Source organism: Carcharodon carcharias, chromosome 14 (genome assembly GCF_017639515.1).
Source record: "Carcharodon carcharias isolate sCarCar2 chromosome 14, sCarCar2.pri, whole genome shotgun sequence".
NCBI classification, from domain to species: Eukaryota; Metazoa; Chordata; class Chondrichthyes; order Lamniformes; family Lamnidae; genus Carcharodon; species Carcharodon carcharias.
Window position 1 is genome coordinate 70,562,165 of NC_054480.1, and position 21,153 is coordinate 70,583,317.

General features: G+C 42.8%; 1 protein-coding gene across 1 annotated transcript in view; it reads right to left on the reverse strand.

The window, feature by feature from the left end:
- The window catches only part of LOC121287228 (enhancer of filamentation 1-like), a 317,894-nt gene extending 300,479 nt beyond the window's left edge, over nucleotides 1-17,415 (reverse strand). The window contains exon 1 of the mRNA XM_041204916.1: nucleotides 17,074-17,415. Within this exon, the coding sequence (XP_041060850.1) occupies nucleotides 17,074-17,121 (48 nt within the window). The 5' untranslated portion in view covers nucleotides 17,122-17,415. The remainder of the gene's footprint in view (nucleotides 1-17,073) is intronic.
- Between the last annotated feature and the right edge of the window lie 3,738 nt (nucleotides 17,416-21,153).

The window sequence follows — 21,153 nt, forward strand, 5'->3', positions numbered from 1 at the left end:
AGTGTGAGCGAGCGAGCCTGAGAGAGAGTGTGAGCGAGCGAGCCTGTGTGAGAGTATAAGCGAGCGAGCCTGAGAGAGAGTGTGAGCGAGCGAGCCTGAGAGAGAGTGTGAGCGAGCGAGCCTGTGTGAGAGTGTGAGCGAGCGAGCCTGTGTGAGAGTGTGAGCGAGCCAGCCTGCGTGAGAGAGTGCATCTGTGTGTGATTATGTGTGAAAGTGTGAGAGTCTGAGTCTGTGAGCGAGTGTGTGAGGGAGTGAATGAGAAAGTCCGGGTGAGAGAAAGAGAGACAGAAAGTCCGGGTGAGAGAGAGAGAGAGAGAGAGAAAGTCCGGGTCAGAGAGAGAGAGAGAAAGAGAGAGAGAAAGTCCGGGTGATAGAGAGAGAGAGAGAGAGAGAGAAAGTCTGGGTGAGAGAGAGAGAGAGAGAGAAAGTCCGGGTGATAGAGAGAGAGAGAGAGAAAGTCCGGGTGAGAGAGAGAGAGAAAGTCCGGGTGAGAGAGAGAGAGAAAGTCCAGGTGAGAGGGAGCGAGAAAGTCCGGGTGAGAGAGAGCGAGAAAGTCCGGGTGAGAGAGAGCGAGAAAGTCCGGGTGAGAGAGAGCGAAAAAGTCCGGGTGAGAGAGAGCGAGAAAGTCCGGGTGAGAGAGAGAGAGAAAGTCCGGGTGAGAGAGAGAGAGAAAGTCCGGGTGAGAGAGAGAGAGAAAGTCCGGGTGAGAGAGAGAGAGAAAGTCCGGGTGAGAGAGAGAGAGAAAGTCCGGATGAGTGAGTGAGGCCGGGTGAGTGAGTGAGTGAGTCCAGATGGGTGCGCATGTGAGTGAGTGAGAGAGTCCGGGTAAGTGAGTGAGAGAGTCCGGGTAAGTGAGTCTGGGTGAGTGAGTGAGTCCAGGTCTGAGTGAGTGAGTCTGGGCATGTGTGAGTGAGCCTGTGTGAGTGGGTGAGTGAGTGAGTGAGTCGGTAAGACCAAGAACCTTGAGACTGGGGAGTGAGCTGGGCACACACACGCCCTGTCCTCCTCCCTCCCCAACAACCTATCCACAAAGGAGGCGAGGAGAGGAGGAAAACCCAGGCTAAAAAGCCAACTGCTTCTGACCCCCACATTTATATGAGTTCTGCCAAGGCCAGCATGGAGTGTGTGCCATCAGAGGCAAATACAAGGTCAGTGTTAGTTAAAATGGTCCCTACTTCTTCCCTGGTGACCAGGACCTAGGGCATAGTCTGTCTCTCTCTAACTCTGCCTCTTAAGGAAAAAGGCAAAAATAGTTTTATGGGTTAACTCTGCTGCTTGGCATTTATTTATGGTCATTTTTATTAATTACTCTGTTTTTAAGATTATCAATTTATTGCTTTGGCATTTTTTAAAAATTCATGTTTAATGTACCAAAAGTTATCTGCCAAAATTAGCTCATCAGCTTCTTGAGTGAGAAAAAAATTGAAATGTGGCACACCCACCCCCCCCAGACCCCGCGTGAAAAGGTTGCACAGCCTGACCTAGAAGAACAAGGTTAGCAGGCATATGGCAACACAACTACCTACAAGTTCCCCTTCGAGTCACACACCATCCTGACTTGGAAATATATCGCCATGCCTTCACTGACATCATGGATCAAATTCTTGGAACTCCCTCCCTAATAACACTAAGTGAACATTCACCACAAGGACTGCAGTGGCTCAAGAAAGCAGGTCACTACCAATTTCTCAAGAGCAATAAATGCTGGCCTTGCCAGCGATGCTGACATCCAGTGAAAAATGACCCAAAAAAAATGATCTAACACCTCGACATTAACAAATTTCTTTAATCTCCACTAATCTTTGAAGAAAAGCTTTTTAAAATTCAACATAGACACTGGAAATGAGAGAAGGCAGCAGAAAGGTTTCAGCAGAAACAACTTCCACTGTCGTTCTTAGGACTGGTAACAGAGAGAGTGTGCAAAAGAGTGATAGACAGAGAGATAGGCAGAGAGAGGAATAGAGAAGAGAGAGTTCACGTTTTTACATCAAGATTTCCCAGATTGGTCTAGTAATCTTGATTGCAACAGTATACAAAAAGAAATTGTATGGATTTAACCAAATTAATGTCTCCATAGTCAATGTTCTGAATATTTTGTCTCATGTGGAATAAAACAGTTTACAAGTCAAACAAAAGTTGCATACTTCTATCCAACATTAAAGGACATAAGGCACAGAGATCACAAGGAAGTTTCATTGTAACATGTCCAGATCCTATTACCATGCTCGTACATATTAGGGGAGCAATTGTCACCATGGACACTGTGTCAGACCCAAATTCATAATGGCATAGAAATCTGGAGATGGCACAAGAATTTGAGATGTCTACAGCTTAAGTTAACTTCCATTTAAAAGCAATAGGTGAAAGATAACATGTTTGGAATTGGAGTCATCTGGTCTAGACTCAGTAACAAACAACGGGCACTTGTGCAAGGTACCAAACTTATGTCCCAACATGAATCAATAGCTTAAGGCGTACATAGGAGAATATGGTAGGGGTAGGTCAGCAGACTTGTTATCTCCCCTAGGTATAGATGATGCTATATGAATAAAAAATACTTCCATCACTTTACTTCCTTATTGCTAGTGTTTCTTACTGAAATCCAAGTAGCTACTTCTTTATAAATGATACATTTTTCTAGTTTTAAGCTATTTAAATACACTGTCTAACAGCAGCTTCTCACCAACCAATTAACTTACAGTTTTCCTGTGATGTCATTCCTGAATTTAAAAAAAAACTCAGCCCACTGCCCGAGTAGAGGTGTCCCTCGCAGGTCCGGGTGTCTCCATTCCCAGAAGGTGAGTGAAGGCCACGAGCCTCACCCTCTATTTATCTGCTGCCCAAGTAGAGGTGTCCCTCGCAGGTCCGGCTGTCTCCGCTCCCACGGTCTCAGGACATCCCAGGACATTACATTTGAAGTGTAGTCATTGTTGTAATGTTACCTGGATTTGTTTTTTTTATTCATTTACGCATTATGGGCATTGCTGGCTAGTTCAACATTTATTGCCCATCCCTAACTGCCCTTGAGAAGGTGGTGGTGAGCTGCCTTCTTGAACCGTTGCAGTCTCTGTGGTGTAGGTATACCCACAGTGCTGTTAGGGAGGGAGTTCCAGGATTTTGGCCCAGCAACAGTGAAGGAACAGTGATATATTTTCAAGTGAGGGTAGTGAGTGGCTTGGAGGGGAACTCCCAGGTGGTGGTGTTCCCATGCATCTGCTGCCCTTGTCCTTCTAGGCTGTAGCGGTTTGGAAGGTGCTGCCTAAGGAGCCTTGATTAGCTTCTGCAGTGCATCTTGTATATGGCACACACTGCTGCCACTGTGTCGGTGGTGGAGGAAGCGAAAGTTTCTGGAAGGGATGCCAATCAAGCAGGTTGCTTTGTCCTGGATTGTGTCGAGCTTCTTGAGTGTTGTGGAAGCTGCACTCATCCAGGCAAGTGGGGGTATTCCATCACACTCTTGCCTTGTGTCTTGTAGATGGTGAACAGGCTTTGAGGAGTCAGGCTGTGAGTTACTCGCCACAAGATTCCTAACCTCTGACCTGCTCTTGTAGTCACTGTATTTATATGGCTAGTCCAGTTCAGTTTTTGGTCAATGGTAACCCCCAGGATGTTGATAGTGGGAGATTAAGCAATGGTAATACCACTGAATGTCAAGGGACAATGGTTAGATTCTCTCTTGTGGGAGATGGCCATTGCCTGGCACTTGTGTGGCGCAAATGTTACTTGCCACCTGCCAGCCCAAGCCTGGATATTGTCCAGGTCTTGCTGAATTTGGACATGTTCTGCTTCAATATCTGAGGAGTCACAAATGGTGCTGAACATTGTGCAATCATCAATGAACATCCTCACTTCTGAACTTGTGATGGAAGGAATGGAATTACATTCAATTGCATTATGCCCACAATTCACTCTCACATTACATGTCCCCTGTTCTTCGTAAATCACAATAGAGACAGGTATTTCTTGTAACTGTTGTTGAAATCAATTCACATGGCCAGGTGATTAAAGGATTCTGGTCCATGAATGAAGAGGTCTGGACCAAATAAGAGATGCAGTTTGGAAAGGCTCAGGATTTTACTGTAGATAAATGTAAAGTTGTTGACATCAGAATAGAAAATAAGAAAGTTGCACATGGCGATGGGTTCTGTTTCAAACAGGGTCCTGGACTTGTCATATTAGGAAAACCTAACTCATTACAAGTAGTACTTCTCCCAAAAGCGAGGGCATATTAAAATTTTGAGAGGGGGAAATAGCCCAACTGAATGGACTTGAATCCAAGAATTAGTTGTCGAAATTAGAATATATTTCACATGGTGCATGTCAGACAAGAAAGGCATCCTACATTGTGTAGCCTATAATAAAGAAGCCTAGCAGCTCCTGCTCCTTAAAGGACGCTCTCTTGTCTAAGCAGGTTTAAACAAGCCTGGCCCCTGTCCTGAAAGAGGTCCTACTGATACAAAAAAGACCAGAGCCCTGACCCTTAAAGGTATGTTGATTGAAGCAGACTTGTGAAATTAAGAAAACTATCACTTGAATATGAAGGTCTTATGTTAAAAGGGGAACCACTTATGCTACAGAGGGAAGAAGCATTGACCCATCTAAACTGATCTTTAAATGAAAATAACTAAAGAAACAAAATGAAATCAAAGGTGATTGATTGGAACTAAATTGAAATGGTACTATTTAGTGTAGGATGATATAAACTAAACTTTTTGTGATAACACCACCAGTATTTGAGAGGAGGATGATGTACCATACTTTTCATGTATTTAGCATGTTATGACCACAGCTGATGTCAATTGCTGAGCAAACCAAATCTCAGAGGAAAATTTGGCTTACAGGCCAGAACCTTTTACTTTGTATTCTAATAACGAGAAGACGATGTACCAATCACTGAAGTAAGAAGTCCAGTAACAGTTTTGAGTTTTAAAAAAATTAAAAGTCTAAGTTTTAACCAAAAAAAAAGAAAACTTAAGCACACAAGATTAGTTACATAATTAAGATTAGTCTTACAAAGCATTCCCCCAAAACACTCTACTTGGTCAACCCCACAAGTAAACACTTTCCAGGCAACATTCCCATATAGATATTTAAATATGGAATCCAGTAATATCACACAAAGCAAACGGCTGTAGCTTCAATAAATGTATACCACGTGATCTTTACCCTCTTCCACTTTGCTACGGAATTCACTTCAGAATAAAACTGCTTGCTGCAGCCCAAGACTTCTCAACAGCTCAAACAGCTCCAGCTACCTCCAGATTAATAGCTCGGCAGCTATCCAGCTCAGTAGCTATCTCTAGCTCTCTCTCTGCCTCAACAGCTATCCAGAGTAACTCTAATATACATTTTTTCCCCTTTCATCCCAGTCCCATTGGTCTCACACCCTTTTGAAACTTAAACCTTTCCAAATATAAGATCTTTCTTGTTTCCATCATCTTTGATTTTGGGTCAATAAAAATAGAATATCCCCGCAACTATTTACCTATGGACTCCTGCAAAATGCAAACGTTTTCCTTGTAACCTCTGATTCCCCTTTGAAATTCAACAATCTCCCAATTTATCTAAAAATGCAAATGTTAGATCTAACCTATTTACTTGTACCTCAAACTTAACATCTTTAACCTTTTCATGCTTCCAAACACCCAGACAGCCTGACTCCTATCAACTTCTTGCCCAGCTTAATTAAATCACCCGGCTTTCTTACAGAATAACACAATATTCCCCAAAATTTAAAAAAAAATAATATCCATTCTCAAGTATTTCACAGCCCACTATTCTTGAAATAAAGTTGCATTGCTTGCATACAAACAGCAAATGAGGGAAAATATCACAATCAATTTTTGATGGTATTGACTTTTACACATTCACATGAACAGGGAGGCAGCACCTTTTATTAAACATATCACCCATAGGACAGTACCTCTGATAATGCAGCATTCCCTCAGTACTGCATTTGAGTTTCAGCCTGGATTATATGGGGTATGAATCCATCCCCCCCACCGCCCCCACCTCTTCACTTTCTGACTCAAAGATGAGCATGTTATTACTGTTACCAATGTTTGCTGATATTGAATGCTTCACTCTCATAGTTTGTAGTTTGCGCTCATTCCTATAATTTCAAATTCCCCCTTTCCCCAGGCAGATATTATTCAGTACTAGGAGATTGTAAGATTAGACAGATATTGTGCAGTTTCACACATTTACTGACAGAGGTGAGTTACAAATAGCACATGAGTCATATTGTAAAACAGCTTACAGTGAAACTGAAAAACTATTAGAATGACAAAAATAACCCAACTATGAAGGCATGAGATCTTATCAGATTGCCTTTGATATGACAGAATCTTGCAGTCACCAAGTTCTACCTGTAAATCAACCTTTGGCCAAGCATGACTGAATAACTCTCTAAACCAGAATTTATTGCTGCAATTATTAAACTGTATAATTTATAAATAGAATCAATTTCTTAGCAGCACATCTGGGCTTCTGTTCAAGTTGTGCCTTTGCATGAACATTTTGGAACGTCCTGAGGTTTGATCGGCACAAGAACATATGCAAGTCTCTTTTTATATCTCTTTCTTTCTTTTGTTGTTCACGATTAATCCTGAAGGGATTTATCACTTGTGGGGTACACAACAGTACCGTGTGGGGCTCAGTATCACAGCTGTACAATCAGAAATGCAGACAAAGCTTGTTTTTTCACAAGCTCTAAAAAGTTTTGCTGGTATTGTGAAACAGTAAATTTTCTTTGCTATCCTCCTTTCCCCAGTCACAAATGTCACTCCTTAATTTGACATTGTTGAAGTGACGGTGAAAAGAACCCAGATCAACATCATTTCACCTTGCCAATATTATTTTAATTGCAATATCTGGTTGATCAGCCACACTTCGCAGAGAAAAGGGAAGAGAAGGCAAGGTAAACTGGGAAATTGTGACTGGATGATGCCAACTAAGGCTTTTAAAACATTTGTATCATGTATTTGGGGACATTAGGACCCTGCAACTTGGGGTCCCAAGTCACTCAGGGTCTGAACTGATCCCTCCAGGAAGACTGGACAAGACTCAGACACCATTGGTGTCCGACTCAGGCCCAGGTATGGTCCTGACACCCCGTTCAAAAATAATGTAAGATTCTACCCACTGCTTCCAGTCTCGCAGCAGCTCTGCTACAGGCAACAAACACAAGGGCTTATAACATTTTAAATCCTCAGGTGCCTGAGGAGAAGCTCCAAGTCCCTAAATATACAAATCGTTACAGTCACTGCAGCAGAGGGCAAGTTGGTCTCATTCATTCATTTATTTATGCAATTGCAACATACCTTCCTGCTATTTATTATAATTGTCTAGTGAAGTGTAGGTGATCCTAACCAAACCCTTGCACAGGACCATCACAAAGGTAATATAGCCCTAAAATTGAACCCACAGTAACTCTTAATTTACAAGCCCAATTAAACTATTACAGTTTATCACAACATTTGGGATTTGACAATCTAGTTGTTCTATTTAAATGACTAGCTCATTCCCTTCCATGCTTTTAATCCATTTGGAACATATTTTTAAAAATAAAACAAAACAAGAGGAGACTCCTTTTTATGATTTTCTTTTAACTTGAAGATAACATACATATAAAAAAATGACGAGTAGCAGCTTGGATTGTACCCAGGGTTTAACAACTACCTAAACTCAACTGAAAGGGAACTCTCTCAAGGTGTAATTTTATCCCTCTTTCCCGTTATATTAAAAAACCCAACGATCAATATAGGCAGTACCTCTGTTGGTAGACCTGTTGCAGAAGAAATGTGGGTTCAAGTCCCCATTTAGCTCAATCCAGGTTGTCCACAATAGTACTGAAGGAGTGCTAACCAGCATTTATCCCTCAACAAACAACACTAAAACAGAGATAAAAACAAAAAAACTGCGGATGCTGGAAATCCAAAACAAAAACAGAATTACCTGGAAAAACTCAGCAGGTCTGGCAGCATCGGCGGAGAAGAAAAGAGTTGACGTTTCGAGTCCTCATGACCCTTCGACAGAACTTGAGTTCGAGTCCAGGAAAGAGCTGAAATATAAGCTGGTTTAAGGTGTGTGTGTGGGGGGCGGAGAGATAGAGAGACAGAGAGGTGGAGGGGGTTGGTGTGGTTGTAGCGACAAACAAGCAGTGATAGAAGCAGATCATCAAAAGATGTCAACAACAATAGTACAATAGAACACATAGGTGTTAAAGATAAAGTTGGTGATATTATCTAAACGAATGTGCTAATTAAGAATGGATGGTAGGGCACTCAAGGTATAGCTCTAGTGGGTTTTTTTTTTTTTTTTATTTTATATAATGGAAATAGGTGGGAAAAGGAAAATCTTTATAATTTATTGGGAAAAAAAAAAGAGAAGGGGGAAACAGAAAGGGGGTGGGGATGGGGGAGGGGACTCACGACCTAAAGTTGTTGAATTCAATATTCAGTCCGGAAGGCTGTAAAGTCCCTAGTCGGAAGATGAGGTGTTGTTCCTCCAGTTTGCGTTGGGCTTCACTGGAACAATGCAGCAAGCCAAGGACAGACATGTGGGCAAGAGAGCAGGGTGGAGTGTTAAAATGGCAAGCGACAGGGAGGTTTGGGTCATTCTTGCGGACAGACCGCAGGTGTCCTGCAAAGCGGTCGCCCAGTTTACGTTTGGTCTCTCCAATGTAGAGGAGACCACATTGGGAGCAACGAATGCAGTAGACTAAGTTGGGGGAAATGCAAGTGAAATGCTGCTTCACTTGAAAGGAGTGTTTGGGTCCTTGGACGGTGAGGAGAGAGGAAGTGAAGGGGCAGGTGTTGCATCTTTTGCGTGGGCAAGGGGTTGTGCCATAGGAGGGGGTTGAGGAGTAGGGGGTGATGGAGGAGTGGACCAGGGTGTCCCGGAGGGAGCGATCCCTACGGAATGCCGATAAGGGGGGTGAAGGGAAGATGTGTTTGGTAGTGGCATCATGCTGGAGTTGGCGGAAATGGCGGAGGATGATCCTTTGAATGCGGAGGCTGGTGGGGTGATAAGTGAGGACAAGGGGGACCCTATCATGTTTCTGGGAGGGAGGAGAAGGAGTGAGGGCGGATGCGCGGGAGATGGGCCGGACACGGTTGAGGGCCCTGTCAACGACCGTGGGTGGAAAACCTCGGTTAAGGAAGAAGGAGGACATGTCAGAGGAACTGTTTTTGAATGTAGCATCATCGGAACAGATGCGACGGAGGCGAAGGAACTGAGAGAATGGGATGGAGTCCTTACAGGAAGTGGGGTGTGAGGAGCTGTAGTCGAGATAGCTGTGGGTGTCGGTGGGTTTGTAATGGATATTGGTGGACAGTCTATCACCAGAGATTGAGACAGAGAGGTCAAGGAAGGGAAGGGAAGTGTCAGAGATGGACCACGTGAAAATGATGGAGGGGTGGAGATTGGAAGCAAAATTAATAAATTTTTCCAAGTCCTGACGAGAGCATGAAGCAGCACCGAAATAATCATCGATGTACCGGAGAAAGAGTTGTGGAAGGGGGCCGGAGTAGGACTGCAACAAGGAATGTTCCACATACCCCATAAAGAGACAGGCATAGCTGGGGCCCATGCGGGTACCCATAGCCACACCTTTTATTTGGAGGAAGTGAGAGGAGTTGAAGGAGAAATTGTTCAGCGTGAGAACAAGTTCAGCCAGACGGAGGAGAGTAGTGGTGGATGGGGATTGTTCGGGCCTCTGTTCGAGGAAGAAGCTAAGGGCCCTCAGACCATCCTGGTGGGGGATGGAGGTGTAGAGGGATTGGACGTCCATGGTGAAGAGGAAGCGGTAGGGGCCAGGGAACTGGAAATTGTTGATGTGACGTAAGGTGTCAGAGGAATCACGGATGTAGGTGGGAAGGGACTGGACAAGGGGAGAGAGAAGGGAGTCAAGATAACGAGAAATGAGTTCTGTGGGGCAGGAGCAAGCTGAGACGATCGGTCTACCGGGGCAGTTCTGTTTGTGGATTTTGGGTAGGAGATAGAAGCGGGCCGTCCGAGGTTGGGCAACTATCAGGTTGGAAGCTGTGGGAGGGAGATCCCCAGAGGAGATGAGGTCAGTGACAGTCCTGGAAACAATGGCTTGATGTTCAGTGGTGGGGTCATGGTCCAGGGAGAGGTAGGAGGAAGTGTCTGCGAGTTGACGCTCAGCCTCCGCGTGGTAGAGGTCAGTGCGCCAGACAACAACAGCACCACCCTTGTCAGCGGGTTTGATGACAATGTCAGGGTTGGACCTGAGAGAATGGAGTGCAGTAAGTTCAGAGAGAGACAGGTTAGAATGGGTGAGAGGAGCAGAGAAATTGAGACGACTAATGTCGCGCCGACAGTTCTCAATGAAAAGATCGAGAGAAGGTAAGAATCCAGAGGGAGGGGTCCAGGTGGAGGGAGAATATTGAAGATGGGTAAAAGGATCCGTTGAACTGGGAGAGGACTCCTGCCCAAAGAAGTGAGCCCGGAGACGAAGACGGCGGAAGAAGAGTTCAGTATCATGCCGAGCCCGAAATTCATTGAGGTGAGGGCGTAAGGGTATGAAACTAAGTCCTTTGCTGAGCACTGAACGTTCAGCATCGGAGAGGGGAAGGTCAGGGGGTATAGTGAATACACGGCTGGGGTTGGGATTGGAAGATGGGGTGGGGACGGAGGGACAGGCAGGGGTGGAGGGTCCTAGATGGGTGTTGGTGTCGATGAGTTGTTGGAGCTTGCGTTCCTTAGCACTTGAGAGAAAGAGAAAAAGTTTCTTGTTGAGGCGTCGGATGAGCCGAAGGATAAAATGAAACTGGGGGCACGCGCAGCTTTGAAAAAGGGTACGGCGGTGCTGCTGGAGGGAGAGGTCGAGTGTGTTCATATGGCGGCGCATGGCACTGAGAGTGGATTTCAGAATGTGACGGGAACAGCAGTCCGAGAAACGTTTTATGTCCCGGAGATACCTATAATCCTGGGTGGGTTCGAAACATGAGGGGTGGAATTTCAGTTGAAATCCATGTGGGGTAAGTCGGAGACGGAGACAGTCACTGAGAAAGGAGATATGGCTGTGAAAGCGGGTTTTAGTAAACACCTTGTCAAACACTAGGAGAGAAATGGAAAGCAATGAAGGTGAACAAGGCAACAGAGAAATCCGGAAATCTTGTCGCAGAGAGGAACAGAACTTCTTCAAGGAGGTAGGCATTTCTTGAAGAGCAGTGGCAGTCAATTAAACACAGAGATAAAAACAAAAAAACTGCGGATGCTGGAAATCCAAAACAAAAACAGAATTACCTGGAAAAACTCAGCAGGTCTGGCAGCATCGGCGGAGAAGAAAAGAGTTGACGTTTCGAGTCCTCATGACCCTTCGACAGAACTTGAGTTCGAGTCCAGGAAAGAGCTGAAATATAAGCTGGTTTAAGGTGTGTGTGTGGGGGGGCGGAGAGATAGAGAGACAGAGAGGTGGAGGGGGTTGGTGTGGTTGTAGCGACAAACAAGCAGTGATAGAAGCAGATCATCAAAAGATGTCAACAACAATAGTACAATAGAACACATAGGTGTTAAAGATAAAGTTGGTGATATTATCTAAACGAATGTGCTAATTAAGAATGGATGGTAGGGCACTCAAGGTATAGCTCTAGTGGGTTTTTTTTTTTTATTTTATATAATGGAAATAGGTGGGAAAAGGAAAATCTTTATAATTTATTGGGAAAAAAAAAAAGAGAAGGGGGAAACAGAAAGGGGGTGGGGATGGGGGAGGGGACTCACGACCTAAAGTTGTTGAATTCAATATTCAGTCCGGAAGGCTGTAAAGTCCCTAGTCGGAAGATGAGGTGTTGTTCCTCCAGTTTGCGTTGGGCTTCACTGGAACAATGCAGCAAGCCAAGGACAGACATGTGGGCAAGAGAGCAGGGTGGAGTGTTAAAATGGCAAGCGACAGGGAGGTTTGGGTCATTCTTGCGGACAGACCGCAGGTGTTCTGCAAAGCGGTCGCCCAGTTTACGTTTGGTCTCTCCAATGTAGAGGAGACCACATTGGGAGCAACGAATGCAGTAGACTAAGTTGGGGGAAATGCAAGTGAAATGCTGCTTCACTTGAAAGGAGTGTTTGGGTCCTTGGACGGTGAGGAGAGAGGAAGTGAAGGGGCAGGTGTTGCATCTTTTGCGTGGGCAAGGGGTTGTGCCATAGGAGGGGGTTGAGGAGTAGGGGGTGATGGAGGAGTGGACCAGGGTGTCCCGGAGGGAGCGATCTAAAACAGATTGCCTGATCATTATCATGTTACTCTTTGTGAGTGATTGCTGTGCTCAAACTGGTTGCCACGTTTCCTCCATTGAAGAAAAAACATCTTGCATTTATATAATGCATTTATGACCACTGGAGTCTCAAAGTGCTTTAAAGCTAATGAAGTACTTTTTATACGATGGATATTGTTGTAATGTAGGAACTGCAACACCAAATTGCACACAGTAAACTCCTGCAAACAACAATGTAATAATGATCAGATAATCTGTCCCTTTGATGTTGACTGAGAGAGAAATATTGGCCATGTGATCAGGGATAGCTCAGTCTCAACCTTCATTTTTGTGCTCAAGTCAGAGGAACTTGAACCCACAACCCACATCCTTCTGACTCAGTAGGCAAGAGTGCTGCCAACTAAGCCCACAGCTGACACAAAATTATGACACTGGCTACACTTCAACTGTTCTTCAATGGTTGTAATGAGCCTTAGAGCGTCCCCAGATCATGAAAGTTCCTACATAAATACAAGTCTTTATTTTCCTTTCATCCATCAATAAAAGGTACAGGGAAAAGGCACATCTATACCTGGTTCTCTGCTTAAAAGTACCTGGCACACAAGAACATAAGAAAGAGGAGCTGGAGTAGGCCATTTGGTCCTTTGAGCTTGCTCTGACATTCAACAATATCAGCTGATCTACTACTTCAATACCACTTTCCCGCATTATCCTCTTATCCCTTAGTGCCCAATAATCTATCGCTCTCTGTCTTGAATATAGGGGGAAGATGGTGGCGTAGTGATAATTTCACTGGACTAGTAATCCAGGGGCCCAGGCTAAAGTTTTGGGGGCAAGGGTTCAAATCCCATCATTGCAGCTGGTGGAATTTGCTAATAAATCTGGAACTGAAAAGCTAGACTCAGTAATGATGACCATGAAACCATTGTTGATTGTGGTAAAAACCCATCCGAGTTCATTAATGTATTTTAGGTAAGGAAATTTGCCATCCTTACCTGGTCTGGCCTACATGTGATTCCAGAGCCACAGCAATGTTGTTGACTCTTAAATGCCTTCTGAAATGGCCTAGCAAGCCACTCAGTTCAAGGGCAATTAGGGCTGGGCAACAAATGGCATTGTCAGTGATGCCCACATTCCATGAAAGAATGAAGAAAAAAAAATTAAACGACTGAGCATCCACAACCCTCTGGGATACCCTTTGAGTGAAAATATTTCTCCTCACGAGTCCTAAGTGGCTGATCCCTTATTCTGAGACTATGACCCCCATGTTATTGATTCACTAGCCGAGGTAAACATTTTCTCAGTGCCTATCCTGTCAATGATAAGAATAGATGCTAACCCTAAATTTATTAACAGTATACAGGTTTATCTCCCAACAATTGAGTCAGATGATGACACAGTTTTGGCTGTGTATCAAAAGATCCAAGAGACTACTGATGCCAAAGAGAGGGCAGTTAGAAGAGACTTAAATGCAAAGTTGGGGGAAAGTGCACAACATAGAGCTTGTGGTAAGTATGGACTTAGTATAACCAACGAATGGGGGTTAATGTTCCTTGATTAGTTAGAAGAAAACAAGTTGCTAGCCCTGAATACATGCTTCCATCATAGGTTAGCACATACATAGATTTCCCCTGGTAAACGTCACAGGAACCAAATTGATTACATCATAGTCGGAAGAAGAAATAAAAGAGAAGGGCTAGATTTCAAAGCCTTGCTCAGTGCCAGTTGCAGTTCTGACCATCAACTTATATAGGCAAAGATCAAAGGAAGGAGTTGGTGTCATCAGCTGAAAAACAGGAAAAGACCCAAGGGAAAACTGGAATTCATTATGAGAAACCCAACAGAATTTGAAAAAAAAAGTAAAAGAACAGATGCAGGACAAAGAAAAGAGATGGCCATCATTGTCAACTATGCTAGTGACTACATTAGATGAACTATGCCTGAAACAAAAAAGTGTAAAAGAGCTACGGATGACTGTCAAATGTTTAGGTCTAATAGAGAAAAGGCATGATGTACAAAGCAAAGAATACCTCAAATTGTATGCTATGTGAAGAAAGCCTGTATAAAAAATAAAAACAACTGACTAAATAAAAGAGCAGAAGAAGATTTCAAGAATGGTAACTAACAAAGCATATTAATTAGTCAAGGTCATAGCTGGAAAGAAGTATGTAAACCCAGGAATATGCATCAAGAATGAAGACTTGTTATATGAAAAGGACAAGATCAGGCTGAGACAGGAAAATTACTGCAGGAAACTGTTTGGAGAACCACCAGAAAAGATGGACAATGAAGATTGGAAGTTAAAAGAATAACTAGAATCTGAGGTACTGAAAGATAAGAAAAGCTACGAAGAACATCAAGAGTGGAAAGGCAGAAGGGCGAGATCAGATACCAGCAAAAGCACTAACAGTGGTAGGTGAAACAGCAGTAGATGCAATGAGAGATTATTGATGAGATATGGGCAACAGGCGAATGGTCTTACAAATGGTCTATATCTGAGATGGTCACAATGTCTAAGATAGTTGTCACACAGAATTGTCCTTAACATCGTACCCTAAGTCTCATCAATCATGTATCTAAAGTGCTACTTGACATGATGTTTGATCTCTGTGTGAACACAGAAGTGGCAGAGAAGCAGTTTGGCTTCATTCCTAGAAAGGGTACAACTGAAGCTATGCTGTGCTCTAAAATCTCATGGAGAAATGTTAAAATAAGTAGGAAGCCCAGCTTTGGCTCATATCCACAGACTATGCCAAAGTTTTTGACACTGTCCAGCATGATGCTCTATGGAAGAGAGTTATAGATTTTGGTATATCCAAACATCTTGTGTGGCTAATGCAAGAGCTATACAAAAATGCTCAGGAGTCATCAGGGTTGGGAATGGGCACATAAACCAATTGCAGTTTGAGAAGGGAGTCAGACAGAGGTGTCTTCTGTCACCCATGTCCTTTAACACGGTGGGGGAAAACATAATGAGGATGGTGAAGGAAGAGTTACCAGAGAAGTGTGGCTGCATTATAGGAGATTGTAGCATATGGAATCTCAGGTATGCAGACAACACCGCACACACATAGCCAGAACAAAGGGAGATATAGAGACAATGGCAGGCCTAGTCAAAAGACACAAAGTCTTTCAGACTGAACATAAACGAGGCAAAGACCAACATTATGGCTAAATGGCAATAGACAAATTCAAGTACCTTTGCTCAATGATAAACGACAAAGTTACATTCAAAAATGAAATCCAGTTTGGTCAAAAGTTCAATCAATAATGTGGAGTGTTGCACTCTGTGGATGCAAGAGTTGGGCTCTGAAGAAAGAGGATGAGAGAAGACAACAGCTTTTGAGATGTACGTATGGTGGAGGATGCTCAGAATCAGCTGGATGCATAGAGAAACAAATGAGTGGGTTAGATCAAGAGATGTAATTCAGGAATCAAAAATGCAGTTAGGGAGAGAAAGATAGCCAAGTATGGACATTGGAAGCAAAGACCCGACAGGCTTCTCCTGGCAACAATTGAAGGAGAAATTGAGGGTAAAAAACAGAAGAAGAAAAATTAGGTGGGTGAATAACATTCTGAGATGTGGATTGAGGAAGGCTTGAAGGAAGCCAGAGAAGAAGACAATGCCAGTGGCCCCTTTAAGACAATGAACTGTAACAAATCCTGTCAAGCCCCCCCCGCAAAGAATTTTATGTTTCTATCAAATCACCGCTCAAAGATGTCCTTGATCAAAAATACTTACTCTTTGTTGGAGACAGTTCCATGGGCACTGAGCATACTCTGCCCACTGTTCATCCATAAATGTATCAGCCACCTACTGGGAGCACGAGTCAGGCAGGTGTAAAATGGAGTCCATCCATTAACACCCATCAGGAACGAAAATTTGACAGTATAAAATTGCAACCCATCCGTTTATACTCAGGGGGAGCAGGAAACAAGCTGGTGTAAAACTGCAACTGACTTGCTAATGCCCATTTTCTACCCAGCAGCAAAAGTGAAAATCTGCTCGGTGTTTTGGCGTGAGGAGTGGCAACTCAAGGATCTGGACTATGCTCAGTGATCACAGGATCATGGTGTACTATTTGAGGATTAGCTCAGAGCAGAGCACAATCTTGTCCTCACCCAGTCAATCCATACCAATGTAGAAGCACAGCAAACTGGAAACAATTTAGACCACACAAAGCAAGCATAAATAAAGGACAACATTGAAAAAAAAAAATTTCTTCTCTAAGAAGTCTGATATTAAGGATTTACAAGACTATAAATTTTTTCAGTCTCTTTATTGCAGACATTTAAAGTTGAATTTGTTAAGAGGGGATATTCAGTCTGTTTTGAAATTGAGGTATTGCACCAAAGAAAGAAAATGTTGCAAGTATTTTTTTATATTATAAAAAGCAAGAGGCAGAATCCCCATCAACTAATCAAGAAAAAGATTTGCACTACATAACATTTTGTCATGTCTCTAAACATTTCAAATGCAATGCATTCCTTTAAAATATAGTGACCGTTGTTACAAATGCAAACGTAGACAAGCTACCAAAAACATCAGTGAGATGAATGACAAGTTGATCTGTTTTTATTGGTGTGGGTACAGAAAGGCACCCACCAATTTCCTGCTTTTTTTTCAAATAATGGGATATTTAACATCCACATGAACTATGCTGGAATCCTGGTTTAATGCCTGATCTGAAGGGTGAAAAGCAAGAGGGCAAGAAACAAAAGCGATAGGGGACAATGAGTTACCCAGAATATTACAACCTGTTGTCTAATTTCACAAAAAAACAGTAGAAAAAGCTTTAACTTGATGTGTTTGTAATGGTTTAAATAATATAAATCATACCTGGGAACTGAGATCGCCTGTTGTAACGGATCCAATGATTTCCGCCATTTTCAGTCCATCAACAGGGAAGTAAAATCAAAGCAACTTCAAGACAGGTCTCTTTTCCCAAATAGACGAGAACTTTATACTGACCACACACTTTACGTGCCAGGCTGGTACCTGACTCCAAGCAGCTAACCACTTTCGCAATGGGTAGCACATGAGCCAGGTGCACCTGCTAAGGTGCAGGGATAGTGGTGGCTGGGCGTTCTTCCCGATTACTGTCACATTGGATCTTCAAAGGATTTCAAAACGGACGGAGTGTTTGAACTGCCACACACCCAAACCCCCTCCTTCCCCCACTGCCAAACATTACCATCAATTAGAAAAGTCTAGCACACTGCTTCAGGATATACTTAACCACTATCTGGACTCTGCAGATGTAGCCACAGTGTTAAAAAACTGCATGTAGAGCTGTCAACAGACCACTTCCCCGACTCCATATCACAAAGTTATAGAAAGTGGTTGGTAGGAAATCCCACAACATTTTTGTGGGCGGAACTTTGCCTCTAAAATCCCACCTCCTCTTCTGCGTCAGGATTGTGTAAAGTTTGGCGGAACTCTTCTGTGTTCAGCGGTTTTCTAATTTAGTTTTGTGCTCTACACACTCACACACACACACACACACACAGGTAACGTGAATAAAAAGTGAACACGCCCGGCAAAATCTGTTTTGACTTTCCTTAATTAGTCCACATTTGTCCAAGCGACTATTAATTTTGTCCCCAATTATCATTTCTAAAAGCTTTCTCACCATCAGGGTTAAACTGACTAGCCTGCAGTTGCTGAGTGTATCCTTAAACCCTTTTATGAACATGGGTGTAACATTTGCAATTCTCCAGTCCTCTGGTACCATGCCACGTATTTAACAAAGTTTGAAAATTATGGAAGGTCCCTCTGCAGTTTTCCACCCTTATTTCTGTGCAACCTCAAATGCACCCAATCCAGTCCTGGTGACTTATCAACTTTAAGTACAGCCATCCTTTCGAATGCTTCCTTTTTATCAAATTTTAGCCCATCCAGCAACTCAAGTACCTGCCTATTCACTATGACTCTGGTAGCATCTTCCTTAATAAAGATAAGTACCTCAGCCATACCATCTGCTTCCATGTGCAGATTCCCTTTTTGGTCCTTAATTGGTCCTGCCCCTACTTACTACTCGTTTAGTATTAATATGCTTGTGTGGTAGAAGATCTTCAGATTATCTTTAACGTTAGCTGCCAGTGTCTTCTCATACTCTCTTTGCCTCCATTTCCTCTCTCACTTCCCCTCTAAATGTTCTATATTCAGCCTGGTTCTTACTTAACAACCCTGACATCGGCTTCATCTTACTCTAATTCTTTTATTTTCCATGGATCTCTGGCTTTGTTTGTCCTTCCTTCCCACCCCTTGTGGAAATGTAACTGAATCAACAATTCTTTAAAGGCAGCTTATTGTTCCATTACAGTTTTGCATGCCAACCTTTTATTCCAATTTACCTGTGGTAGGTCTGGTCTCAAATCCACTAAAATTGGTTCTTCTTCAATTTTATTCTAGATTGTTCCTTGTCCTTTTCCATTAATCTAAAAGCCTTATGAAACTATGATCACTTTTCCCTAAAAGTTCCGATTAACAAATGTTTGACTCACCTTAAGTAGTAGTTATGGTGAATAGCAAAGATGCAAATAAGGGGAGGTGGCTAAGCAAATGAATAGTTGGATAACATCACACATACATTTATTTAGTGCCTTTATGTGGTAAAACATCCCTAGAAGCTTCACAGGACTGTAATAAGACAAAAATTAACAGTGAGCCACATAAAGAGATTTTAGGACAAGTGAGCAAAAGTTTGATCAAAGAGGTAGGTTTTAAGGAGTGACTTAAAGAAGGATAAAGGCAGAGAAGTGTAGAGGTTTAGGGAGAGAATTCCAGAACTAAGGGCCTAGGCACCAATGACAGAGCAATTAAAATCAGAGATGTTCAAAAGGCCAAATTGGAGGAGCACAGGGAGTTGTTAATAGGGTGAGCTGAAAGAAGATGGGAGGAGTTTTGTGCAAATCTACTGGGGCAAATAATCTGTTTCTGTGATGTAAAACTCCATGTAATTCCTATACAGAAAGCCCTGCATGATATGAAACATAAAAAAATTATGAAATCCTGAATGATCTGAATATTTAAGATATGATGTACAATGGTAATATGTTATACAATATTTCACACTCACACTGTTAAAAAAGGATAATGGTGTAAATTTAAGTCAACAAATGCTGTTTAACAATGGATCTAAAGTCACGTTACACTGCAATTGTCTGAAGAATCAACTTAAAGCCATTTCATAAGACATGGTACCATCAATAAAGGAGAGGAAAATGACAAGAGTAACACATCGCTCCCTGTCTAAAACAGTGTGCCTTTAAGTTGTGACTTCTAATGAAATTGGAGAATTTTGGCTCCAGAGCAGATATCCACCTCCTCTCTACAGCTAGAATAAAAGCCCTCTATGCCTGTGAATAGTGCAGAAACAGGGAAAACGTCATTCAGTTACCACTGAATAAAGAAAAATGTTGGAGAACAGAAGCTTTACATTTAAATGGTTCTGCCTGTGGTAACTTCCACCAGAAGTTTCCATGCATGTTTACTTCCTTAACCCTTGGATACTATTATGTTTTATAATGAAAGAACCAGCATTTATACAGTACATTTCATGATTTCAGACCGTCCCAAGTCACGTTACAGGCAATTAAATACTTTTGAACTGTGGTCACTAACAATTTATCATTGTTGACCCTGAGATGAGCCTCCAGCCACACATTCATGCCATTACTAAGACCACTTATTTCCACCTCCAAAACATTGCCTGATTTTGTGCCTCTGCTTCGGTTCATCTGCTGCTGAAATTCTCATTCATGTCTTTGTTACCTCTAGAATTGACTATTTCAACCCAATCCTGACTAGCCCCCAAAAACTTGAGGCCACCCAAACATTTGCTGCCCATGTCCTTATTCGTCTTAAGTCCCATTTACCCTTCATTCCTGCGCTCACTGATCTACATTGGCTTCTGGTCAAGCAATGCCTAGATTTTAAAGTTTTCACCCCTCTGTGGCCTCACCCCTCCCTATCGCTGTAACCTCCTCCAGCCCCAAACTCTTCCAAGACATCTGCACTCATTTATTACTGGACTCTTCAGAATCTCTAATTTTAATCCAACCTTAGGTGCCTTCAGCTGTCTCGGCCCTAAGTTCTGGGATTCTTTCCCTAAATCGCTCTGCCTCTCTAACTCATTTTCTTCCCTTAAGGCACTTCTCACAACCCTCCTTAATGACCAGGTTTTTGGCCATTTGCTCTAATTCCACCTATGTCACTTAATGTCAAATGTTATCATGTTCCTGTGAAGCATATTGGGATGTTTTATCACATTAATGGTGCTACATAAATACAAGTTAATGTGATATAGGAAACATGTCAGCCAATTTGCTCACACAAGCATCAGTGAAATAAGTCATCATCTGTTTTGGGTGTCAGTTTTGGGATAAATATTGGCCAGGACCCTGGGTGGACTCCCCTGTTCTTCAACAGTGCCATGGGATCTTTTAATCTTTTATATCCACCCAGAGGGTAGCCTGAGCCTTGGCTTGAGGTCTCATCTAAAGATGACATTCCCAACAATACAGTACTATATTAAAGCATCAGCTTAGATTTTGTGCTTAAGTTTCAGGAGAGGGGCTTGAACTCACAACTCTGGGGCAAGAGTGTATGATGGCATTGAGCTGCTGACAGTGCTTTTCAAAATGCCTCTCTGCTCCGAAGGTATAGGCGTTCACTGGGATATGATACCATTGGTGCCTGTTCTTTAATAGGCTGTCCAAGGATCTGTTTATAATGTGGGTGTCACAGCCAAGGCTGATACCATCCTCTGATTTTCACACACAAACACTCTCCAGCATAAATCACTGGATGCTAATCATGAACAGGAATCCAGGCTAAGTTTCCTCCTCCCTATCTCAGGGTAACTACAAACACAAGGCCCACGCAGTGCATGGAAATTCCAGTAAAATGCTAGTT